This window comes from Galeopterus variegatus, unplaced genomic scaffold (genome assembly GCF_000696425.1).
Source record: "Galeopterus variegatus unplaced genomic scaffold, G_variegatus-3.0.2 Scaffold968, whole genome shotgun sequence".
NCBI classification, from domain to species: domain Eukaryota; kingdom Metazoa; phylum Chordata; class Mammalia; order Dermoptera; family Cynocephalidae; genus Galeopterus; species Galeopterus variegatus.
The window spans coordinates 433,739-453,929 of NW_007727079.1; the positions used below are offsets into that span (position 1 = coordinate 433,739).

General features: G+C 44.4%; 1 protein-coding gene across 1 annotated transcript in view; it reads left to right on the forward strand.

Moving 5' to 3' along the window:
* Positions 1 to 20,191, forward strand: part of DNAJA3 (DnaJ (Hsp40) homolog, subfamily A, member 3) — a 31,465-nt gene continuing 11,274 nt past the window's right edge. The window contains exons 1-7 of the mRNA XM_008573830.1: positions 1 to 257; positions 5,071 to 5,204; positions 12,123 to 12,206; positions 14,376 to 14,576; positions 15,273 to 15,425; positions 17,568 to 17,715; positions 19,283 to 19,347. Coding sequence (XP_008572052.1) covers positions 47 to 257; positions 5,071 to 5,204; positions 12,123 to 12,206; positions 14,376 to 14,576; positions 15,273 to 15,425; positions 17,568 to 17,715; positions 19,283 to 19,347 — 996 coding nt within the window. The 5' untranslated portion in view covers positions 1 to 46. The remainder of the gene's footprint in view (positions 258 to 5,070; positions 5,205 to 12,122; positions 12,207 to 14,375; positions 14,577 to 15,272; positions 15,426 to 17,567; positions 17,716 to 19,282; positions 19,348 to 20,191) is intronic.

A 20,191-nucleotide genomic window follows, 5' to 3' on the forward strand; every position in this document is an offset into this window, starting at 1 on the left:
AGGCCGCCTGGAGCCGGGTGGCGCAGGCGCAGTGTCCCCGGCCAAGATGGCGGCGCGGTGTTCCACACGCTGGTTTCTGGTGGCTGTGGGGACCCCCCGGCTGCCGGCTGCAGCGGGGAGAGGGGCCCGGCCGCCCGGGAGGTGCGTGGTGGGGGCGTCGCTGGGCCACAAACTGAGCGTCGCCTCCTTCGCGCCTTCCCTGGGCTCTCGCGGTCCCCGGGCGCTGCTGACATTGAGACCCGGTGTCAGCCTCACAGGTGAGGGCTGGCTTCTGCGCCGAAGTGGCGGCTCCAGGGCCTAGAAAGGAGCGGCTCTCTTCGCTCCGGTTGCGGGGTAGCAGGGTGGAGGGTGTCTTCCGAGCCGGGTGTGCAGCTGCTGAGGAGACAGGTAGGCAGGAGGCAGAGGGCCTGGGTGGTCACTAAGAAGCCACCAGGGAAGGGAGAGCTGCGTGGAGCCCCCGGCTGCCGTGCTGAGACGCCGCGTAGGCCGTGAACCTTCACCTCTCTGTCAACATTTCTGGAGGCCGCTGCTCCCTTGCCCTGTTCCTTTCCCTTCTCTTTACCTGCTTGCCTGTAGCGGAAGGGAAGAGGTAACTGCTATCCAGTGAGTGCTAGGCACTTTCTGCTTCGTCTCACTCGGTGGTAACAACCCTGCAAGACGCGGATCCTCATCCCCATTTTAAAGAATGGGAAATTGAGGCTGTGGACGGAGGAATTGACCCGCTCAAGGTCGTAAAATTAGATAAGAAGAGTTGTCTCAAATCCAGAGCTGTCATTTCATAGCTTATGCCCTTTCCACCACATGGTGTAAATTGAAGGGTACAGTTAACAGTCTTTTTTAGAAGTCTTTAAATCGGTGATTGTAGTAATAACACAACCTAACACATATTGAGCACTTACTATGTCCCAGGCATGGTTTAACTCCTTACATCACATTCCCACGGATAGACACTGTTATCATTCCATTTTATAAAGAAACTGAGGCTTAGATGTTAAACAACTTGTAGAATGTCACAAAGCTGAAAAGTGGTAGAGCCTTGATTTGAAACCTGTCTTCTTAATTGCCAGAGGTGATACTGAATTAATATGCATTAAGCTTTGAAGTGCTTAGCCATAGTGTTTTCTTATGTTGGATGACTCCCATTTTAGGGAAGGATCAGGAAGGAAGGAAACACTGTACAGCCTACCACGTGCCTGAATTGTGCTAGTTGTTTTGTGTCCGCTAGCATTTGGGCAAATGATATTTAAACTGTCTATAAATTTATAAAGAAGATTAATTAAGGGGCCTAATTTACATGAGGTAATTTACTATTATGGTTCATTTTTGTAATGCTTACATAATAGTCAGTCATTAAAGTACCAGTAATTGTGATTACTTTCTGCAGTGTAAAGAAAAGACCCTGGGCTTCAAAGGTGCCTCCACCAGTGTGTGTGACCTGGATGTAATTATTTAATCCCCTTGAGCCCCTCTTTCCTTAACCGTGAACATTCATTCATTCTCAGGTAGTTATTGAGGCCTGTCATATGCTAGTCACCATTCTAGGCATTGGGGAGATAGCAGAGAACACAGAGATCTATATTCTTCATGGATGGAGCGGCAGTCTGTTCAGTAGTCTGTCCAGGTTTCCTTAGGATTCTTCAGAGAGATGTCATTCTGTACTTCTCAATATGAGCAAAAGTGGCCATGTAATGTCAAGGTGGTTTTACATAGAATTGGGTTGCATCTTTTTAAAAATTTTTTTTGGCAGCTGGCCAGCACAGAGATCGAACCCTGGACCTTGGTGTTATCAGCATCATACTCTAACTGAGCATGGCTGCATTATCTTGTTCAAAATTTAATTCCTTAGGTGACTCGCTTTATTTATTTATTTATTTAAAAGATGACCAGTAAGGGCATCTTAACCCTTGAATTGGTGTGGTCAGCACCACGCTCTCCCAAGTGAGCCAACCAGCCATCCCTATACAGGGATCTGAACCCGTGGCCTTGGTGTTATCAGTACTACACTCTCCCAAGTGAGCCATGGGCCGGCCCTGTGACTTGTTTTATTAAGCTAAATTTGTCATGTTACATCTGTACAAGTTTGGGGAGCATTTTTTATTATCGTGTCTGTGTGTGTGCAACAGAGACAGGACAAAGTACTAAGCCTTGTGTGGGCAGGCGTGACTAAGGAATAACAGTCAGCTATCCTTTTCCCCAAGTGGCTCTAATAGCCTGCGGTGCACATGTTTTGTATCAGGTGATGTACATATGTCATAGGTGGCATCCTTCAGGGTACACCTTGTTATCACAACTAAGATCATCAACTCAGCTCCCAAATGTTAGTTTCAAATCTAGTAGTACAATTAGATGACATAAAAACAACACTTTATTATTTATTTTTTTGGTGGCTGGCTGGTACAGGAAAACAACACTTTATTTTTTTTTAGAAGATGACGAGTAAGAGAATCTTAACCCTTGACTTGCTGTTGTTAGCACCACGCTCTCCCAAATGAGCTAACCGGCCATCCCTATATAGGGATCCAAACCCGTGGCCTTGTTGTTATCAGCACCACACTCTCCCAAGTGAGCTACGGACAGGCCCTAGAAAACAACATTTTAAGTCTGACTTTTCCTCCAAGCAGAAAGAAGGCAGTTGTTTTACAGTACGTTAGCCATTCTTGGAATGAGTTGGAGGCTAATCCTATCTGGCTTGTTCTAAAAAGGGCAAGACATTTACTGGTCATGTCTTGGGGGGAAAATGGCCATTTAACGAACTCTTTCTAATTATTACTAATCATTGGTGCCTTTTGGATAATGTCAAAAGTCATGAAAACTTGTAATAGTTAAATATGATTTGTCTTTATTCACATGAAGTTTTACACATTACTGTCTCCCATTCTAATTCACATCCAGGTTCTTTGCTCACGATGTTGAAGCCTTAGCTTCCAAAGGCTTTGCCGCTATCAGTCTCAGCCTTCTGGCATAGGAAGGAGTGGGGAGGGAGAGGCTGTAATGGGCTCGGGTTCCCAACTCCTGAGTAAAGAGGGGGTTCAGTACAGGAGCACTAGGAAACCATTTCTAGCATCTTCTCAAGTCTAATGAAGAAACATGTAATAGTGGTTGGTCTTCTGACCCCTACTACTTCCACAGTCTGCTTTTCGTATTCTAGGAGCATTGGGTATACTGAAGACAGATTTACTTCCTGTTTCTGCTCTTAATCATTCTGACCATTCCTGTTCATTCTCCAGTCTGATTATCCCTCATCTTTCCCCTATCCTGGATATGCTCAACACCTCTGGTGGTTTTTTGTGCTCCAGTTAATTTTGTTTTGACAGCTGGCCAGTACGGGGATCTGAACCCATGACTTTGGTGTTTGTTACTAGCACTACCATTCTCTCCCAAGTGAGCAAATTGGTCAGCCCCAATTAACTTTAAGTAGTCTCCCAGTCCTCCTTCCGAGAGCTCTTTTTCTTGCAAACTGTTATCAATTCCCTGTTTAACACTCAGCCTCCGTAGCATAGCTCTAAGGCCCTTCTACTTATCCCCAAACCTCATTAATCATCATCGTCATTTAACCACCTCTCTTCCAATACTACCACCACACAGACACATACACAGTCTCTAGCTGAGTTACATGATAGTATCTGCAGTTCCTAAATGTACAAGGTCCTTACTGTTTACTTTCATTTGAACCCTTCCAAACCAAAGGCCATCATATAATTTAGTGGCCAAACAGGCCACTTTTTTTTTTTTTTTTTTTTTTTAACCCCCCCCAAAAAAAAGGCCCCAAAAAATTTTTGGGGGAAAAAAGGCCCTTTTTTTTTTTTTTTTTTTTTAACCCCCCCCAAAAAAAAGGCCCCAAAAAATTTTTGGGGGAAAAAAGGCCCTTTTTTTTTTTTTTTTTTTTTAACCCCCCCCAAAAAAAAGGCCCCAAAAAATTTTTGGGGGAAAAAAGGCCCTTTTTTTTTTTTTTTTTTTTTAACCCCCCCCAAAAAAAAGGCCCCAAAAAATTTTTGGGGGAAAAAAGGCCCTTTTTTTTTTTTTTTTTTTTTAACCCCCCCCAAAAAAAAGGCCCCAAAAAATTTTTGGGGGAAAAAAGGCCCTTTTTTTTTTTTTTTTTTTTTAAAGATGACCGGTAAGGGGATCTTAACCCTTGACTTGGTGGTGTCAGCACCACGCTCTCCAAGTGAGCTAACCGGCCATCCCCTATAGGGATCCGAACCCGTGGCCTTGATGTTATTAGCACCACACTCTCCCAAGTGAGCCATAGGGCGGCCCTAAAACAGGCCACTTTTGAAAATGAAAGAGGTTGCTGTCACAAATTATACCAGGATCACAGGTATAAATCTGGGTGGATTCAAACCTCTCCCTAGCCTAGCTAGTTTATATAATTTAACAGCAGGTGCCCTAGAAGGCCTTACTTGAACTTAGATTGCTAGTGGTTCTCAGCTGGGGGGAGTTTTACCCACTAGGAAACATTTGGCAATGTTTAGAGACATTGGTTTTGGTTGTCAACTGCAGGAGATGGGGGGTGTTGCTATTATCCTCTAGTGGCTGGGGGCCCCTAGACTTTGATTGATGTCTGGGGTGGGGCTTGGAAATTTGCATGTTCAACAAGCTAATGATACTGCTGATCCAGGGATCATATTCTGAGAACTACCTTATATAAGCATGTCCCCCAGGGTTTTCTGATAGAGGGGAAAGAACGTGGAGAATTAAGCATTAAGTGAGAGAAGCATATGAAAAACCTAGCATGAGGTTTTGTGAGAGAGGGAGCTAAAGCCCAGATGTAGCCCCCCTATCTGGGGTATTATTCTTTTAGTGGTGTAGTGAGACTATGCCAGTAGTGTGATTCAGCAGAATCAGCAACACCCAGCACTCCGACATTGTTTTATATTGTTTGAATACAGTGGCGTTAGCCATTTTTGAAGTGCAGTGAGTTTGGTCTTCAGTGGGCTTGGAGGGGAACAGACCCCAAAGCTGTGTGGCCTGTTTGTTCCTTCACTGGTATATTCTGGCTGGTCGTTTACTCACAATTTCTTTTGTTGAGAACATTCCCAGAGTGATTTTCTTTCTTTTTTTCCTTTTTAGGAGCAAAATGTTACCCTTTTGTTTGTACTGCCTCCTTCCACACGAGCACCCCTTTGGCCAAAGAAGATTATTACCAGATACTAGGAGTTCCCCGAAATGCCAGCCAGAAAGAGATCAAGAAAGCCTATTACCAGGTCTGTATGAAAGTCAGATTTTAGTGACAAGATTGCAGAAATGCTATTGATCTAGTTTCATCCTGATCAGTACACTGTATATGCCCATACTGATAGGTTGCACATGGCTGATAGTATAGAATGGTATGATAGAGATGGGCTTTGCTGGACTGTGGTCTTCTGTGCACAGTGTTATAGCAGTTAATGCTTCAGAAAAAGAGGAGATTCCAAACCAAAGATTTTAATAAGTCCTTTTTCCAGAACTATTTTTGTAATTAAATTTATTCTATACCATCTCATTCAGTAAGTATGCTAGTCTGAGTTTTAGGTTGTTGTCATTTGATTTAGATAAAAGTTTATGGGTTTAGAATTATTTCCTTTCTTAACCCAGAAAATGTGAAATTCCCGTTGTCATATCCCAGAATGTGTTAGGGCTAATTAAAGTAGTATGTGTGATGTCTAGACCATTGGTTCCCAGACTCTTGGTTTGCTCTGACCAATAAAATAAAAATTGGGGGCACCAATGTAGAATTGACAGCTTTTTTTAAGTGCATAATTCACTGGTTTCTAGTATTTTCAGAGTTATGCAACCATCACCACAGTCAATTTTAGGTCATTTTTATCACTTCAAAAAGAAACTTCTTACCCATTAGCACTAACTACCCATTCTCCTCTCCCTGCAGTCTCTGTCAATTGCTTATCTGCCTTCTGTCTCCATGGATGGACCTGTTCTGAACATCTCATATCAGTGGAATCATACAATTTGTGGCCTTTTGTGTCTGGCTTCTTTTACTCAGCATAGTGTTTTCCATTTCAGTCACGTTGTAGCGTGTGTCAGTATTTCATTACTTTTTATGGTCGAGTAATATCCCATTGTATGGATAGACCACATTTTGTTTATCCATTTACCATTTGATGGACTGTGGATTACTTCTACCTTTAGGCTATTATGAGCATTGCTGCTATAAAATTTCATATATGGGGCTGCCTGGCTAACGGCCAAAACCAAAATTAATGTATGTTAAGTTTTTGTGTAGACATATGTTTTCATTTCTCTTGTGTATATACGTATACCTGGGAGGGTAGTTGCTGGGTCATATGGTAACTGGATGTTTAACCTTTTGAGTAATTGCCAGCCTTTTTCAAAGTGGCTGCACTATTTTACATTCTCGTCAGCAGTGTATGAGGGTTGGAATTTCTCCACATCCTGGCCAACACTTGTTATTATCTGTCTTTGTAATTATAGTCACCTTAGTGGGTGTAAAGTGGTATCTCATTGTGGTTTTGATTTGATTTTCCCTAGTGACTGATGATGGTGAGCATCTTTCATGTGCTTGTTGGCTTCTTTGGAGAAATGTGTTTTCAGATCCTTTGCCCATTTTTAATTGGGTTGTCTTTTTATAATTGGGCTATAATAGAACGAGCAAAAGCAATGGGACAGGAAGCAGAGGTCCTGGCCTGGGAATAGTGACTGGCATGTCTCATTGTGAGCTCAAGAGTAGGGAACCTGATGCGACGGTGGGAGAAGATGGAAAAGATCGTGGCTGGGCCAAATTCTTGCAACAGTTGAGGGCCTTAGCAAGTACTAGAGACTTAATTAAAGAGAAAGACTTAGTTTTGGGGATTATTCAAGTTTTTAGGTGTGGAAGTAAAAGATCAAGTAAAGCTCAGCAATTTGAAACCAGAAAAAATTTTTTTCTTTTTTTGGTGGCCGGTTGAAGTGGGGTCTGCAGAAATTTTTTAAAGTATCCTTTATGGAGCAGTTATGAGAATCAGACCGTGATCAAAGCGTGACAAAGACATGTTACGTTATTTAATCCTTGTGGCAGCTTCATGGTGTTAACATCCCTGTTTAACTGATAAGGAAACTGAGGCTCGGAGAGATTATGACATAGGAGCAACTCCACAAGCCAATGTGTGTCAGACACGAGGTGAAATTCTAGGTCTTTCTGACTGCAGAAGAACTCCCTTTTCCATGAGCATACCAACACATCTTTCCTTAACACTTGGAACCAGCCAGTAGATCACATGATGGTGGAGCCTTGTGGCCCACTGTGGTGTATCAGTCATGTCCTAGGATCCCCACCCCCCAACCCCTGGGCTCAGCAGGCAGCCTCTGGACTGCTTCTGTGTGCTTGTGGGAGGAAGAGCATGTCCACACGCAGGTTAAGTTTGGAGGGACTAGTGGGTCTCTGCCCCTGCCTTTTCCATCTGTGGCTGTTTTCACTTTAAATGATGGAGCTTCTTCTAGTGCTGCTCTGTTCTTGTCTCCCTAACTTTGGGGAGTGGGTGGGTGTTTCTGGCAACTTCTGGCAGCATTTTCATTCCTCCAGAAAACCAAAGTTGGGTGGCATGTAACCAAGTTTTTTCTTTTTTTTTTGCAAGTTTAGTGACTTTCTTTTGCTAGTGTGGAAGATTGAGAGTTAGCTGTTAATCTTGATTCTTAGCATAAAGAAAAACTCTATAGGGTCATGATATCTAGTCTCAATTATTTGCTAGGCTGTTTTGTAGAAGAGGAATTAAAGTTACCTGTATACCACCAGAAACAGAGACAGTTAGGCTCACTCAAATGAAGAGCTTTCTAAGAACAAGGCTGTCAGTCAGGACACCCTCTGCTTTGGGTGGTAATGAGTTCCACGTCACTGGAAATAATCCTGTGGCGGTTCTCAAACTTGGGGAATGTGCTTACCCCCTTTTAAACTGTCACCTCTTGCAGAGTGATGGAGATGCAAAAGATTACTCAGAGCCCATGTGTTCAGCAATGAGAAGCCCAAAGGGACTACACCGAGGGAAAACTCCTTCAAGAGAGGAGAGCCTGGGCACAGCCCCGAGTCAGTTTTTGCTTCAGTTTTTATTATAAAGACAAGAAAGTTACAGAAGAAAAACAGGTGGTTAATCAATCCCAGTGAAAACATAAACAAACTGGCTATGTGACAATCTTCATTAAAACAGGTGTAACTTGGGGCCGGCCTGGTGGCGCACTGCTACAGTGCGCCGCTTGGGAGCGTGGCAGTGCTCCCGCCGAGGGTTCGGATCCCACATACAGACCGGCCGCTCACTGGCTGAGCGAGGTGCGGGTGCAACACCGAGGGTTGCGATCCCATTGCCGGTCCCAGTCCGGTATGGGCGCGACACTGAGGGTTGCGATCCGTTGCCGGTCACGAAAAAAGAAAAAAAAAAAAAACAGGTGTAACTTAAAGTAATTTACCATCAAGAGGAGTCATAAAACTAATCTGTGTGACGTACAAAAAGAAACAATGATATAATCACCAAAGTGCGTAACTCCCCAAGAAACTCAAAGAAACAGTTTAGGGAAAGATGTGGAACGTCCCCCAAGCACTAACTAGCAGAATATTCTTGAAGATTTTAGCTCACATACTTTCCCTTCATTTATGTTTAGCTGCACCAAGGGCAACTGCCCTCAGAGCAATCACTTTTCTTTTCTTTTTTCTTTTTTTTTTTTTTTTTTTAAAGATGACTGGTAAGGGGATCTTAACCCTTGGCTTAACCCAGCACCACACTCAGCCAGGGAGCCAACCGGCCATCCCTATATAGGATCCGAACCCATGGCCTTGGTGTTATCAGCACTGCACTCTCCCGAGTGAGCCACAGACTGGCCCTAGAACAGTCACTTTTCGCTGTGCTTCAGTTCTCTTATCTACATCAAAGGCATAAGTCCTGTGAGAGTTTTCTGGACTTTCTTAATTTTAGCATTTCTACGTGTTTTCCTAAAGGGTTGGGCTTTGGCCCCCTAAGCTAGAGGCTCTGGCCTCTGAAGCTACAGGACTTTGGTCCTCTAAACTATAGGCTTTGTCCTTCTAAGCTACAGGCTTTGGTCGAGTCTAAGGACTTTGGTCCTCTAAATTACAGGCTTTGGCCTTCTACATTACAGGCTAAACTAAGGACTTTGGTCCTGTGAAATACATGTGTTTTATTGCTGTCTCATTAATGTCAATATCCTCCACATTAAATAACAATTTCATGTAATAGATAATGTTGGTTGTCTAAAATCAGGTTGTTCTTATCATAATTACTGTACCTGTGTCCCCAACACGGGACTTTGGAGTTGGTCCCATCCAAACAGCCCTGTGATATCTCAGTTCACCTAGTACTTTCTTGAATTTCAGTTCCTTTGAATCCTTAATTTGCACTCTGAGCCATGACATCATTTTTTCTTTGCTTGGCACAAATGTATTATTTATGGGTGATGTCTCTTCATTCTTTTCACATAAGCCACACACACAGTGGCTTATGTGCAAACTCTGAAGTTGCCTGCAGTGCTGTACTGTAATGTGGCCATTCTGATGACTTGGAGTATACTGACATCAATATGTTTTAGCATATTATTGAAATTTTCCAATTCCTATTAGAACTTCCTAGATGCCTTACCTCCCAAATATGTCCTTATGCTCCCTATTATATTCTCATAATAATGTTGAATGTTACTGTGTGCCACACCCTGTGCTCACTTTTTTTTATGTGTTACTTCATTTTGACCTTGCCACAACCCTGTGAAGTAGCTACCATTATTATTGCCATTTTACAGATGAGAAAACTGTAGCTTAGAGAAGTAAGTAAGGTGCCCAAGGTCTCCAGGTTAGCACATGACGGATCTGGGTATTCAGACCTCACCCTTAGCCTAACTGCAGCTGAGGTAGACAGCCAGGTACTGGCAGTGATGGAGCCAGACGGCTGCCTGGGTCACTTCCAGCTTGAGGATTCTGGCAATCCACAGACTGGGAAGGTGCCAGTAGCCAGAATAAACATAGCGAGCGCCCATAAGGCACACAGCACAGCCTGCTGCTTTAGAGCTGCTTGGCACACATGTGTGCTCTACACAGTGGAGTGAGTTTTTATTTGACTTTATTGTTTTTGGTGGGTGGACAGTTTTTTCATTTCTTTAATATTTGTTATTTTTATTTTATTTCATTTTTTAAAATTGGAATATGACTATATTTCTTTATTAGGATGCTCACAAGAATGAATGACACATTAGCGCTCTCAAGTGATAAAGAATCCATGTGACTCACATTATGTCAGGAAACCAGGGGTATGGGCTCTTAGAGCCGGTGCCAAGTGTCCAGTGAAGAAATCCCCATTCACCAAAGAGAAGTTTCCTTGGATTTCATCACCTCTGTTCTAGCTTCCATCCAGGTCTCCATGATCTTCCCAGAATCTGTAATTCCAGCACCAGTTCACCCTCTTTGCCCCTGCCACTCTTGAAGCGCAAGTAAACTGCCCCATGTCCCACTCATCCTGGCCACCTCTGGAATCCTGCAGCTCATCTCTGGTATGCTGATGCCCTGCCACCCTCGGGCAAAGTCGGGGGTAGGAGGGAGAACATAACATCCTATTACCAAAAGCAAACAGCAGGGGTACATTAGCAAATGACCTTGGACGTAAAACGTCCTCACAGACACATGCTTCCTCCCCAAATGATACATAATCCCTTAGAGAACAAAGGAAACCCCCCAGTCATTTTGACATGCATGGAAGGATTCTTTTCACCAGGCACAAGGGATACAGGGTGGATGGTGTTTACTTCTGTCACACCCAGCACACATTAGGAAGTTAGCAGATGAAAGCTGGAACCAGATCTCTGTCCTGGCTCAGTCAGGTTTCTTCTGGATCTTCCTGCCTTTGAATGGTGTTGCACTCTGCTTCCATCTGTTGTGGGCATCAGTTCGTTTTTCAAAAGAGAGGATAAAAGGATGGTAGAGAGAGGGTGGAAGTGTGGGGAGAAACAGCCCTGTAAAACAAAACAAAACGAAAGAAAAATACAAAAATCCAGAAACCAGATTTGGTACTATAATATTTTATAACATTAGAAAGTAGCTGAAAATACTACATGCTAACACAGACAATACGATACACAACCTCATGGGGAGAAGTCAGGGGGGATGTGGCAGAGGCTACAGATTTAGACTAAGAGCCTTTCAATGGACTGAATGGACTGGATCTGCTACTTCAGCTGGAAACCTTTTTTGATAGTGACAGAACAGGTGATGACAAGCCTGGAGACCCCACAGGCCTGCTCCAAGGTCTGCTTGGAGTGCATAAGCACGTAGGGCACGTTCTTGTCTCCACACAGCAGCGGGAGGTGCAGAGTGATCTCCAGGGGCCCGGTGTCCACAGCCATCACAATGAACTCAGAGATGCCCCTGTGGAGAGTTCTGGTGGCCTCATTGGCTCCTTTCCAAAGCTGCCTATATTACATGACTGCTGAACGAGGTCCAATAGTGTCTTTGTGAAGTGGGCATCTGCGAGGGGATAGGCCTTCAGATTTACATCAGCCTCAGTCATGGCTGCCGTTCCGTGGGCTCAGTGCTCCTCAAGGAGCACAGCTGAGGTCAGAGCAAGAGCACTCGACACCAACGGAAAGCCACAGAGAAGGAGCCCAGTTTTAAAATACTTAAACATATGTTTTGAATAGGTAATACGTTCCCTTTGTTAAGAATTCAGAAGTACAAAGGTGTACACAGTAAAAAAGTCTTCCTTCCCATTCATCTATGTCCTTCCTGTAGCAACCAGAATTTCCAGTTTATTGTATATGCTTCCAAATTTATACAGCAGATGCATCTATTTATCCAGCCATTTTCTCCCCTTTTTTCATAAATGTTAGTACACCAGACACGCTGTTTTGTATCTTGCTTTCACAAAGGTGCTTGAGCTCTAGAGAATTAGTTATTATTTTTGCTAGAGATTTGTTGTGGTTAAGAAATGTGTACATACATCAGGTTTGAAGAAATGACTTATTTTAAAGTCTTAAATCTTTTTCTCTTTTTTTGTTAATGTCTTAAATCTTTTTTTAAGAATTGCTGTTGGTTGTTGAGTCTTAAGAGACAGTTTTTATAAGGTGGGCATAACTGTGACTGATATTTGGGGTTCTGTTTTAGTAATCATCATGTATCCATAGTAATTTACTGTTTTTCCCCTTAGCTTGCCAAGAAATACCACCCTGACACGAATAAGGATGATCCCAAAGCTAAGGAGAAGTTCTCACAGCTGGCAGAAGCCTATGAGGTAATGTAACTGACATGTGTGCTGTCACTATTGTTCAGCCATGTGCGTGAATCAGTTTGTGTGCTTCACAGGATGGCTTGGCATGTCACACGGTCCAGTGTGAAGGCTGTATCCCTGCACCAGATCACCCTGTAAAAACCAAAAAAGGATTCCCATGCCTCATACTAGGCCTACTGACTTGGAATCTCAGCAAAGAATAGGATCCAATAATCTGCATTAATAAAGCTGCCCAGGTAATTCAGACTTGTAGCCAGGTTTGGGAACTCCTGGTTGGATTAATTAATTTTGGTCTTATTCAATGATCCCCCTACATAGGGTATCCCTACCTGTCAGGATGGTGGATTTCGTAAAAGTAAAAGTCTGTCATTGCCCTGGAAAAATTTAAAATGTAGTCAGAGGACAAAGCATACATCTATGCAATAGTTGTCGACAATTCCAGAGTTATCTGGGACCATCCTGAAGGTGTTCGGGATATTTAGAGCATATATCCACAGGAATAGACAACCACGTAGAAGAGTGGCTTCAACTCAGTAAATATTTATTGAATGGATGTCTTCTCCCCTGTCAACTACAGCTAATGAAAGGTGTGTTTGATAGTGTTATTTTTATTAACATTTTTTTTTGTTTTTGCTGGTGCTTACAGGGATTGAACCCCTGACGTTGGTGTTATCAGCACCACATCCTAACCAATTGAGCTAACAGGCCAGCCTGATAGTGTTATTTCAAATACTGCCATTTTATTACAGTAACTCAAACTAGTTGGTAACAACACTAAAGAGTCTTAGAACCTGATTTTGTGGAAGATAAGATTCCATTTTTTTTTTTTTTTTTTAAAGATGACTGGTAAGGGGATCTTAACCCTTGACTTGGTGTTGTCAGCACCATACTCTCCCAAGTGAGCCACGGGCAGGCTCTTAAGATTCCATTTTTTTTTTTTTTAAAGATGACTGGTAAGGGGATCTTAACCCTTGACTTGGTGTTGTCAGCACCACACTCTCCCAAGTGAGCTACCCAGCCATCCCTATATAGGGATCCGAACCCGTGTCCTTGGTGTTATCAGCACCGCACTCTCCCAAGTGAGCCACGGGCAGGCTCTTAAGATTCCATTTTTAACAAGGGGGGTGTTACTACTTGTGAAGGCATTTTCACACATGGAGAGTTGTACAATTTGTGTTTCCGCCAGGGTGGGGGGTGGGGAGTGCTTGGGAGTCCTGTTCCACTTTCTTGCTGACATCTATCTCTGAGGTGGATGTTATTAAAAGGACAGAGGAACCCAAGAGCAGCAATTCTTCAGGAAGGGCTAGAACCAGGAAATAAAAGCCACCCGGAAGCCAGGGCCTCCTACATTCCTCCTCTCTGCCAACCTTCGTTCTTTGCATCTTAGCTGGTTGCCCGAAAAAGTACCCTAGGCAGTGAGCTGTTCTCTCTCAGTCCCCTTCCATTCTAGGCGAAAATGTCTTTTCCCTTGGAGAAGGAACACTCTTTTCTGTTTGGTCTTTAGGGCAGTGCCTTTTTAATTAAAAACAGAACAAAATAAAAAGGTAAAACAAACACATAAAAGAGATACAAAGTTAATATGTTTTTTCCTGCCTCTCCCTAGTCTCCCTTCCCAAGGTAGTTAGTCCCTATTAACAGTCTTGTGCCAGTACCTGCGTATTTATGTAAGGGTGAGTATGGCCTTCAAAACGTATGTAGCTGATACACTCCCTGTGCTCCTTGTTGGTGCTGTCACTCCTGCCTCTTGTTCCAGCTTCCAGAGGACCTGTTGATGAGGGATAAAGGGTAGAAAGTATAAGCTCTCCACCAGGCAGTGTCTGCAGAGAAGAGAGGTGAAATGTGAATTTGTGAAGTGTCCAGGGTACCTGCAAGGTCATGCAAGGATTAATGCAAGAATTTCCCCAGCAATGGCAAAGGCAGCTCCCGGGAGTTTTCATGAGACTTTTCTAAAGTAGTGCAGGCCTCACACTTCGTCTTCAGTGTGGTCATCTCTCTCCTCTTCTAGGTGCTGAAGTTGCAGTCCCACCCCATCCCAGAGAACCTCATAGGATTGTTTTGCATGCAGGGACCACTGAGTAGATGCTGTGACTGCCTTGCTTGCTGGGAACTCTTATCTGTGTTCCTGGGCCTCGGAGGCCCCAACACACCTGACGGCCCTGCCTTTTGTCGTAGGTGCTGAGTGATGAGGTGAAGAGGAAGCAGTATGATGCCTATGGCTCTGCCGGCTTTGATCCCGGGGCCAGCGGCTCTGGGCAGGGCTACTGGAGGGGGGGCCCCACCGTGGACCCAGAGGAGCTGTTCAGGAAGATCTTCGGGGAGTTCTCATCATCTTCGTTTGGAGATTTCCAGGGCGTGTTTGATCAGCCTCAGGAAGTAAGTGCCTCATTTTGAAAAATCATTCACGTTATAGGCTAAGTGTGACACGAACAGATTTTTACATTTCTGTTTCTTAGAAAGGCAAAGCAACTGAAATGGAATGGTTTAGAGGCAGCCATTTTGTAGAAAATAATTCCAATATTTGAAAAATCCTGTAGGTAATAACGAGTACATCCACCCATCTAACACACATTCGACTGTGTTCTTGACAGTTGCTTGATCAGGTAGCACCTGAGGCTCTCAGAGGCCATTATTCGGGTGTGAGTGTTTTATCCAGAGCCTGCTACATTATTCCAGGAGAGCTCAGTCCAGTAGGGAGATAGAGCCAATCCTCTCTCCATATTTATGCCTTAACAAGGCATTCTCAGTTGAAGAGAGAAGGGAGATGTCTTATGATCTAAGTTATGATTGTGCATCATTCAAGCTGTTTGTAAGTGCCAGGTACAAGTATTATCCATGAAGATTTTTGTTGAAAAGTATATTTTCACTTAATTAATCCATACATTAATCTTATAAATCCCGAGAAGTAGGCAGAATCAGTTGAATTCCACCCTTTCTTACTTGGCAAAGGACAAGTAAGTAGTTAGAAATTAACTAAAAACTGTGGGCCACTGCCCTCCTTTCCTTCTAAAGAGGAGCGTCACTTTGGTCATTGTGAAAGGAAAGATGACAGGTGTCCCTTGGTTTCTCTAGTACATCATGGAGTTAACCTTCAATCAAGCTGCCAAGGGCGTCAACAAGGAGTTCACCGTGAACATCCTGGATACCTGCGAGCGCTGCAATGGCAAGGGGAACGAGCCAGGCACCAAGGTGCAGCATTGCCACTACTGCGGCGGCTCTGGCATGGTAAGGGCGTCAGAGCCCCCCAGTCCCCTCCTCCCCAGCAGCCTCCCACCTCTCACCCACCCATGCCATTCTTTTTTTTTGCTCCTATGGATATCTATGCAGGCTCTCCTAGTGCTTTGAGAGTTCATAACTAGGTGGGACAATTTTACTAAGAACCTTCTGCACTTTTCCAGGAGTGCTCTGTCCTGGTCTACTGTATAGACTGAGTGAGGAAACTATGTTGTCTTCTCTGAAAATGTACTTTAGGATGTTTTGGTAATTTGAAAGTGGGGGGGAAAGACTCAGATATTGCTTGAGGTTTAATTATTTTTTATTTTTCTTTTTGATATAATCCAAACTTATAGAATAGTATAAAGAACTAACTTTCTTATTCCTTTTACTCAGATTCACTAGTATTTAACATTTTGTCCCATTTGCTTTGTCATTTCTGGTGTGCTCCATTCTCTCGCTCTCTCCTCATCTGTGCCTTTGCTGTGTTTGTGTCACACACGCATTCCCTCCCCCTGACATTTGAGAGTAAGTCTCAGACACTGTATCTCTGTTCCTAAGTACTTCAGTGTGTATTTTCTAAGAAGGAAAATATTCTTTTACATAACTACTGTACAGTTGTTTTTTTTAATTTTTATTGAATCAAAATTGATTATACATATTTTGGGGGTTCAACATTGAGATATGTTGATCAAATCAATATTACTAGCATATATATTGTTACAAATTGTAATTATTCTTTATGCCCCTTGTCCAGGAAATTTAACATTGATAAAATACCATTATTGGCATGTATTCAGATTTTTTTCCAGCTGTCTTTATGCCCCCCAGTTCTGAGATCAGGAAGAGGAGATGAGTAACATTTTCTTTATATACCGGCGTATTCTTTGATCTGCCACATCAGGCATGTATTTGCTATTTTTTTTTTTTTTTCCTTTTTGTCTTTTTTTACTGACCGGTAACAGGATTGCAACCCTCGGTGTCGTGTCCGCACCGGGGACTGGCAACGGGATTGCAACCCTCGGTGTTGCGCCCGCACCGCGCTCAGCCAGTGAGCGGGAACCGGTCTCCACATGGGATCCGAACCCTCGGCGGGAGCGCCGCTGCACTCCCAAGCGGCGCACTCTCCAGTGCACCACCGGGCCGGCCCTGTATTTGCTAATTTACCAAAAAAAAAAAATTGAAAGAAGTTAAATAAAATGTTAATTGATTTCTAAATACCAAGAGAGGGTTGGTGGGAATGGCCACAAATCATAAGGATTCACCAGCTCTGCGAGAGGCTGGGAGATGAGGGGCTCCTGAAGAAGGCAGGGGTTAGGTGGGCGGAGACAGAAGGAGACATTCCAGGAACAGCACGGGAGTGAAGATGTGTGAGGGCTCTGTTCCCACTGCCAACTTGAATGTAGTCCCTGTGCATTTGACCCCACACTTGGTCTCTGCCTGGTCTTCCTGTTCATGGCTATTTTCCGCAGAGCAGCCCCCATGGGAGTCTCACCCGCACCCCTTTGAACCACAGCTGTGTTTGGTGCCCTTGACCACTCGCACACCCAGGAGGGACAGTTAGGAGCATTGGGAGCTGGGGGCTGGCAGGGGTAGGCCAGGGCACTGGTGCCTGTGAGAAGAGTAGCTTGTGTCATGCTCCTGGGTACCCTTGCCAGGGGTGAGGGGCGTTGGTGAACTCAGCCCAGCTCTTGCTTCCCCTGTGGCCCTAAGGAGACAGGCCTGTGCTTTTCCTCCCCTGGAGTTGTAGGCTCAGTGAGCAGTGTGACAGCTCAGGGGGAGGGTCTGCATCTAACTGTCACTTCTTTATTTTCCTGTATTTTCCCAACTCTCACCCTTGTAATGAGAGGGGCAATAATCTTGTTTATATGTACTGCTCAGTTCCTAGGGGTTTTCAGGTACTTCTATAGAAAGGCTGTGTCTCATTTTTCAGTCTCTTGGTGATCTGGAGTTAAAATCCGGTGTGTTCTAGCAGGTCAGATTAGCAGTTTGAACCCCTGCTCCTGTCTTCTTAGGCAAGTGTTTTAGCGCATATGCACCTAAAAGGCAAGCCTTTAATGAAACATTTTTCTCATGCTCCTTGCGTTCCCGGAACCACAGCCACCAGTTTACCTGCATACTTAACGCTACCGTTCTTCTTCTCCTTTTCATCAGGAAACCATCAATACGGGCCCTTTTGTGATGCGTTCCACGTGTCGAAGATGTGGTGGCCGAGGCTCCATCATCACAACACCCTGTGTGGTCTGCAGAGGAGCAGGACAGGCCAAGCAGAAGAAGCGAGTGATGATCCCCGTGCCCGCAGGTGGGCTCTCAGGCCCGCTCTGTGCCTGGGGTCGGGGAGGGCTAGGCCGCTGGCTTTGTGTGATCGACCATGGTAGACGCTGTGGTTGAGACCCTTGAGTTCTGCACTGGAGGAGGAACGAGAATCTGCACCAGTTATCCTTAAAATCTGCACTTTGCTTGTCACATTGGGGAGAAGAAACCTGTGCCCACTCTGCTCTTGCTTGGTCAGGGGGCAGCTCCTATCCCACAGTTTCTTCCCTTCTGTCCCTTCTGTCTTCAGTTGATGAGTGACAAGGCCAGCATCGTCCCAGTGCCACCCCAGTCTCTCTGACTCCAACCCCTGGGTAGCACGTGACTGCTCTGTCAACCATTTCTGGTGGCTCGTCCCATAACAGGGCAGCTTGGCCATGGCACTTGCCCTGTTTAAGCCCAGATCTTTCAGTGATTCAGTGGCTAAGAAATTAGTTCCTTTCTTGGCCCCTGTCCCCCTCTCCAGCCTCCCCTCTTGTTAGTCTGTTGCCCTGTTGTTGCCAGCCTGCAGCCTTCCTGACTTTCTTTCAGCTCCTTGAGTGGGCCATGATGCTTCCCAGAACACATTCTCTGCCTCTGCCCTTCCTGTGTAGGAAACTCACTGCCCACCGTCTTTTCCATGGCTGACTGTTCATCTTGGAGATCCTGGCTCGAGTATCATTTCTCTCCTCCCTGCTCTTTTTTATTTATTTATTTATTTATTCATTCATTCATTTATTTATTTCCATGGCTGACTGTTCATCTTGGAGATCCTGGCTCGAGTATCATTTCTCTCCTCCCTGCTCTTTTTTATTTATTTATTTATTTATTCATTCATTCATTTATTTATCTTAAAAGATGACCGGTAAGGGGATCTTAACCCTTGACTTGGTGTTGTCAGCACCACACTCACCCAGTGAGCTAACCACCCATCCCTATATGGAATCTGACCCCACGGCCTTGGCGTTATCAGCACCACACTCTCCCGAGTGAGCCACGGGCCAGCCTTTTCTCCTTGTTCTTTAGAAGTACCTTTCTCTGGAGTTGCCATTTTTTTCTTCTAAGAACATGTCTGTTTGTAATGACACATTTTTTAGCATTGCCATTTGATTCATACCCATTTCTCCTGCTAGACTGCAGACTCCCTGAGGCACTGCGCAGACCAAGCAGGAGGCAGGCGTCCACATCCTTGCATAAGTGTCTCGAAGGTGCTCTTGTTCAGTTATCAGTTGTTGCATGTGGCACCTTTGGAAAGTTATCCTTGGGACGGCCCGGTGGCGCACTTGGTAGAGTGCGGCCGAGGATTCGGATCCCATATAGAGACCGGTCCGCTCACTGGTTGAGCGCGGTGCGGGCGCGACACCGAGGGTTGCGATCCCATTACCGGTCACGAAAAAAGATAAAAAGGAAAAAAAAAAAAAGAAAGTTATCCTTGTTGCTGTTTTGCATAATCACATTGTTTCTCGTTAAGAAACAGGAAGAGCAAAGAAGCCCATGGGGTATAAATGGATGTCAGGTAGAAAATGCCATGGGAGGTCCCACAATAATTGTTTTCTTTTGAACTTTTGTTCTTGTAGGAGTTGAAGATGGCCAAACTGTGCGGATGCCTGTAGGAAAAAGAGAAATTTTCATCACGTTCAGGGTAGGTGCTCTGCCCTGCACAGGGTCTCCTGGGTGCTTGCTGGACTGAGATTGGAGCATGTACTGCCATTCATGTTTCTTTTTCCTTTATGGTGGTTGTGTTTGTTTGGCAGTGGCAGACACAGGATCTGAACCGTTGACCTTGGTTGTTACAACAGCACACTCTAACCAACAGAGCTGACTGGCCAGTTCACTGTTTGCGTCACTGAAGGGAACTGTAGCCACCTTGACCTGGTTATTAGCTGTCTCTTATTGTCAAGGTTTTGTGCCTGTTGTGGAGAGAATACCACTTCCTTAAGTTGTTTAAAAGTTAGAAACGTAGGATGCATAAAAATACAGAAAACATCTCCTGTGTTCTTATTTATTTATTTATTTATTTTATTTTATTTTATTTTTTTGTAAAGATGACTGATAAGGGGATCTTAACCCCTGACTTGGTGTTGTCAGCACCACGCTCTCCCAAGTGATCTAACCAGCCATCCCTATATAGGGGTACAAACCTGTGGCCTTGGTGTTATCAGCACCACACTCTCCTGAGTGAGCCATGACCCAGCGCCTGTGTTCTTATTTATGTATGAAATTGTTGATGGGGCAGTTAAGTGCTAAAGGTATATTTTTATATACTGTATACAAGGGCAGACCCTGGTTTTCCGAGGTAATGGAAACATTAGAGAAGATGATGCTTCTACCAGCAATTACACTGCTGGGCGTATATATACGACAGACCCACGTAAGTGTAGCAGGCAACAGGTACAAGAGTGTGCATGACAGCCCCGTTGGTAGTAGTGAGACACTGGCAGCAGCCAGCTGTCCTCGAACAGAAAGTGGCTCCATAGTCACAGAGT